This window comes from Mauremys mutica, chromosome 8, assembly GCF_020497125.1.
Source record: "Mauremys mutica isolate MM-2020 ecotype Southern chromosome 8, ASM2049712v1, whole genome shotgun sequence".
In the NCBI taxonomy this organism is placed as follows: Eukaryota; Metazoa; Chordata; order Testudines; family Geoemydidae; genus Mauremys; species Mauremys mutica.
The window spans coordinates 3572356-3578355 of NC_059079.1; the positions used below are offsets into that span (position 1 = coordinate 3572356).

The window sequence follows — 6000 nt, forward strand, 5'->3', positions numbered from 1 at the left end:
GTTACTCTAATATAACATGGTTAGGATAAACTAATCCAACTGTAAAAATAAAAAATTCTGTTTAATAAGTAAGGAGCTCTTTGTGAAACAACTATTATATCTAAAAATAAAGATTCCCCAGAAGAAAAAAAACTAATCTCTTTTAATCAGTGTCATTCTAATACACTACATAAGATTTTGAGCTGTGAACATTCCTTAAGAAACTCTATTTGCAGTGTTGTTGTGACCATGTTAGTCCCAGGATATTAGGGAGAGGAGGTGAGTGAAGTAATCTCTTTTAAGAAATGCTTTTCATTCTGCTTTCTATCAGACCCAGCCAATTGCCAATCCCAAACCTGCTTTCAGGAGGAGAATGACTGATGCTTAAAACAAATACTTGATCATATTTAGGCATAAAGTGAACACAGTAAAAAGGACTCCACGCAGAATATTTAGACCTTTGAACAGCAGTACATCTGTGAAGTTTACATTTTAAAAAGAAAAATTATTGTACATAAATGTTAGGCTTAACTCAGACGTTAAGTGGAGCAGAATCCAAATGCTTATCTTCATTTTGAATCTGGAAGAAATTCTAAAAACTGGTTTCAGTAAAGTTACAAATGAGGTATTTTACGATTGTTTTAAGCTCCAAAAAGGCTTTTCAATTGTTATCAAAATCCTCACGCTTCAATTAAAACAAACATCTGATGCCAAAAAAAAAGTTTTAATTAAAAATTATTGAAGTGGTTTCTTCCAGAGCAATGTAATTAGACCAACATAAGCTGCTACTGTAGAACAAGCCTGGCCACAGGCTGACCATACAAGTTTGTTCAAGTACAGCAGAACCTCAGAGTTACGGACACCTCAGGAATGGAGGTTGTTCGTAACTCTGAAAGGTTCATAACTCTGAACAAAAGGTTCTGGTGGTTCTTTCAAAAGTTCACAACTGAATATTGACTTCATACAGCTTTGAAACTTTGCTATGCAGAAGAAAAATGCTTTTAACCATCTTAATTTAATGAAATAAGCCCAGAAACAGTTTCCTTATGTTGTCAAATCTTTTTTTTTAACTGCCCCCTCCCTTTTTTTTTTAAAAGCAGTTTACATTTAACACAGCACTGTTCTATATTTGCCTTTTTTCTTTTTTTTGGCCTCTGCTGCTGCCTGATTGCATCCTCCCAGTTCCAAATGAGCAGTGTGTGGTTGACTGGTCAATTCTTAACTCTGGAGTTCATAACTGTAAAGGTAAAAATTCCCAAAGTCTTTCTATGACTGGTCTATGCATATAGAATAGAATGGTACATCACCTGCTGAAAGTTACAAGTTCCTGAACTCTGTAACACCAGATGGGCATTCAAAATTATAGACACTTGCTCACTCTTTATGTTTACAAATTCAATGCACTTTTAAACCATGCTTCATTGTCACTAACAGCAAAAGTAAATTCTGCTTATGTACCAATGGTTGGACTGCATACCACTACCCTACTGTACACAGGCTTATCTCCAAGAGCTCCTAGTCTGCAGAAGAAATATGCAGTATACATAATGCACTGCCATCCCGGTTTTCATGTGTTATGTTATGCACAGAACACCACAAAGCTTGGTGTTTATGGTTACAATATAAAATGTACCTTTCCTTGCTGTAATCATAAAAGCAATAAAAAAAATAGACTCTCACCTAAAATTGCCACAGATACTTGCATACTCATAACTAAACATGACAACTCAAGGACAAACTATATTATACTAAATTAGGAAATGCAGACTAGGAACATGAATTTGTTATAATGGATAAATAGTCTGCTATCAAAATCTACTGAAGGTCTTTTCTCTCCATGAACCTAAACGAGCAAGGTGTAAAACTTTTATTCATAAATATTTATGTGAATGCACTTGTTAAAAATTAACTTCCACCGTTAAAGGTTTTGTATCTTTTAGATGTCCCAGCATGCAGTGCTTTATACTAAGCCCTGCATTTCTGCATTCCTTTCCTGCGTGCTTTTGTCATTTGTCTAAAAAAACAACAACACACACAAACACAAAGACGGGATCTGTGCACATAATAATTCAGCAGTTTTTAGAAAGACAAAGATGCTTGTGTTCAACTTCCAAGATCTTTCTTTACAAAAGAAAATCAATTTAATGACTCCAGTGAGATCATGGTTTAAGCCTCGTTTAAGTTTCACTAAGCATGAAGGAATTATTAATTCATAATGTGGCATACACATCACTCAAACCTGACAGATCTGCAGGCACAAAAGGGTTGCAGACCAAAACCATTTGTCCAAATTATTACAATTTTCTCCACTTTACATCGCCTGCAAATTTCAAATGGGAAAGTTTATTTAGTTTGTATTTTTATAATTTCAAAAACTCGTTTCAATCACAAAAAGATGGAACTGCACATTCATACTATTTTTGCAGGTTTGAGTAGGCAGGTCTAAAATTCAACCATGGAAATGTGTTTTTTATTAACAACAATGTAATTTATAGCTGTCCATGAAAGATCATTTGAGGCAAACAATAATTCTCTTTTAATACTGGTAAGAATCAAGAAAACAAAGTTCTTTTAAATATAATGGTTCCCATACAAGCCGGCATTATAATTCCTATCTTAATGTAAAACCTACTGGGACTCACAAGCCATTACATCTTTGTTGGTCGGGTTACCACAACTTTAAGTAGCATTATCAGAATTGACGTGGAAAGTTAGCAGAAAACATTTTGTTTTGTTTTTTTGCTATGCCTACCATCTGTAGGACAAACACACAGCCTTTCAAAGCATTTTGTTTTATTTAAATCTTCTTTTGGCTCAGCTCTGTGAAGGATTGTTATGGTGGAACTATTCCAGCCCTTCTAAACTAGCAGTCTTTCATCCCATCACAGTGCAAGCCTGTTATAATTTTATCTAGAATTGGCAAACTTTTAGACAAAACAAAAAAGCAGTGAAATTGTTAAATTCTGCACCATCTCCTCATTTCCATTTGAAGAGAAGTTACCCTCTATGTACATGGTACGTGCTCCTACAAAAACAAAACACCCTTCTTGTTCCCACCCTTCAGTAATATTCTTTAAAAAAAAAAAAAAAAAGAACCATGCCCAATTATGCAGCAAATATTTCCAAAACAAAGACTCAGACCTAAAAGTTTAGGATTCAGAAGCTAGTGGTTGGGATTTCTAATCTCAGCTCATCAAGGGATATGAAATGGTAGAGACAGAAGCATCCCTATCTTCTTATAGGCTTCAATCACTGGTACAACAGATTTGCGGAAATCTAATGAGGACTGGGAACTTTGGCTTGCAAAATTCAAATCGCTTTTTCAGTGCCATCACTTCGGAATCATGCTGTTTTGTCTCCCACATACCCACCCCAAAGTTCACAGTAATAATTTACATAATTTACATTAACTCCCCATACCTACTTCCAAACTCGTATTAGTGAAAACTCATCCTAAAAAAAAAAAACCATACAAAGTCAGTCCTGATTTTCAAACCCTCATATGCCATATACATAAGTAATCTATTCCCACATCTGCTGTTGATTTGATCCATGGTTTAATTGGCAGCTTAATAAAACATTTCCCATACTAAATAATTTTTCTAATTTTAAGATCCTTCTGAACCACTTCCTTCCCTATAAAACATGTCTGCCTTGCAGTTTCAAATTATTTTAAGCAAGCTAGTCATCTCAAAGCAGCCTGCAGAAAACATGTATTGACAAAAAAAAGCATCATCTTAAAAAACATTGTCTTTTGTTATTTTTTTTAACTAAATAGCTTAGAAGGTAAAGTAAAAATTTTCTATGTAAGAACAGGAAAATGTTTTGATAAAGCTCTTTTGAATGTATACTGTTCCACAAAGTAATCATTTATACATCCTGCTTTCCATTCAGAAAACACAATACACAAAAATAAACTCTGCACGACTAATCACTCCTAAAAACCCAAACTTTCTCTCCATTCCAGACGAATTTACATTAGCAAACCAAACTGTAGCACAAGATTGTTTTAATGGGAACGCTCATTCCAATCACTTTCAATAATAACCAGAAGCAAATTATTTAATATAAAACACTACAATTTGCTTCTCTTTAAGTACATACACGTGTACAAGCAGATTTCTGATGGGGCAAATACATTTTCAATTCACTACAAGTCTCCTCCCAAACCCCTTAATTAAAAAAACCTTCTAGTAACAGAATAAAAAACAATGGCACTATTTCCATGTTCCATTTGTCACTGATTGTAAAAAATTCTCTTCTATACACCCTCCAAATCTCACACACACCCTACACACAATACTCTGTACACTCCTAATTGTCCACCCAACTTGTCTGCACCAAACAATTCATTTTATTTTCTGCCTCCCAACCCATGGAATGAATCCGATTCGCTGTATTTATGGATTTAATGAGATTAACGAGACTTGGAAGGGGGAAGAGGGGGAGAAAATCTTCTCTCATTTTTCAAGAAAAAGTGAAAAGGGCACACACGCAAAACAAAGGCAAAATGATGAAGAGTATTTAGTGAAACACAGGGTATTTACAAACCCATGATCAGGTTTTGGTACAAACAGAAGTACCCCACCTTCATAAGGGCTGTGTGTAGGTTTCACATTTTTCATCTGCAGTTATTATTGTCACTCCAGCCCCTGGATGCACAGCTAGCACTGAGGTGGGGGGAGAGGGGATACATTTCAAGGGAGGTGCTGCCTGGAAAAGGCATTTGGTTTGGGAGTCACTCTGTTTTCTAATTTTCAAAGGAATCGATTGAATCCAGATTCAGACAGCTGCAGTCTGGGCTGCCCAGTCTTTGACAAGCACACACATCCCATTCCCAAGTCATATGCAAGGGGAAATGGGAATGTAATTCGCCCTCCCTATTTCAAAATCAGGCTGGGAAGGATCCAATGTGATTATTGCCTACAGGGAAGAGGGGGGGGGGATATTTTACTGTCAAACAAGAAATCTGCCAGACAAAAGGCTGAAATATTTGCAAAAAAAAAAACTTTGGGGGAGCCAGACCCCCTATAGCAATAATGGGGTCACCGGTCACAGGGAGGGGAGAGGGAGAGGAAAGGGGAATGAAGAGAGGAATATGGGGAGAGTGGAGGGGAAGAGAGGGAAGGAAGAAGGGAGTGAAGAGAGGGAAGGGGGAAGGGAATAAGGGGAGAGGGACGGGGAAGAAGGGGGAATGAAGAGAGGATTGCGGGAAAGGGAAAGGAAGGGGGAGGAGGGGAGGAGGGGAGAAGAGGGGAATGAAGAGATGCCAGAGGGAAGGCTCAGGGAAGAGGGGAATGCAGGGAGAGGGGAAGGAGGGGAGGGCTGGGGACATGGGGGAGGCAGGGGGACGAGAGGAAGGTGCACCGGGGAGCTGGGAGGGATGGGGGAAAGGAGAGGAGAGGGGGCTGGGAGAGAGAACAGAGAAGGGAAAGGAAGGGGGAAGGAGATGGGGCTACCAGGCTAGGGGAGAAGGAAAGGCGAGGAATGGAGGAGCCAGGGGGACAGGAATGCTGGTGAGGGAAAGAGAAGGAGGAATGGGGGGAAGGGGAGGCAGAGGAGGGTTGGGGGGAAGGGGAGGAGGACCGCAGTAAAGAAGGGGTGGAAAGGGGAAGCAGGGAGAGGAGGGAAGGGGAAGGAATGGGGGAGCGGAGGATGATGGGGGGGAGGAGGAGAAGGGAAGGGGGAGGAGGAGGGGGAAGGAGAGATGGAAAGGGGAAGCAGGGAGGGGAGAGGAAGGGGAGGGAGAAAAGAGGGGGAAGGAACGCTGGAGGTGGAAAGGGGAAGCAGGGAGTGGGGAGGAGCGGGGAAGGGGAAGAAGGGGAGGAGGACGGGGGGAGGGCAGGCAGGTGGTGGCAAGGGGAAGGGAAGGGAGAGAAGGACAGGAGAGCAGGCAGGGGGTGGAAAGGGGAAGCAGGGAGAGGGGAGGAGAAGGGGACGGGGGGAGGGAAGGGAAGGGAGAGAAGGGCAGGAGAGCTGGAAAGGGGAAGCAGGGAGAGGGGAGGAGAAGGGGACGGGGGG

At 40.2% G+C, this 6000-nt stretch overlaps 1 protein-coding gene across 1 annotated transcript in view; it reads right to left on the minus strand.

Annotated features, from left to right (window-relative positions):
• The window catches only part of ZSWIM5 (zinc finger SWIM-type containing 5), a 157292-nt gene extending 152673 nt beyond the window's left edge, over nt 1–4619 (minus strand). The window contains exon 1 of the mRNA XM_045025999.1: nt 4568–4619. Coding sequence (XP_044881934.1) covers nt 4568–4604 — 37 coding nt within the window. The 5' untranslated portion in view covers nt 4605–4619. The remainder of the gene's footprint in view (nt 1–4567) is intronic.
• Between the last annotated feature and the right edge of the window lie 1381 nt (nt 4620–6000).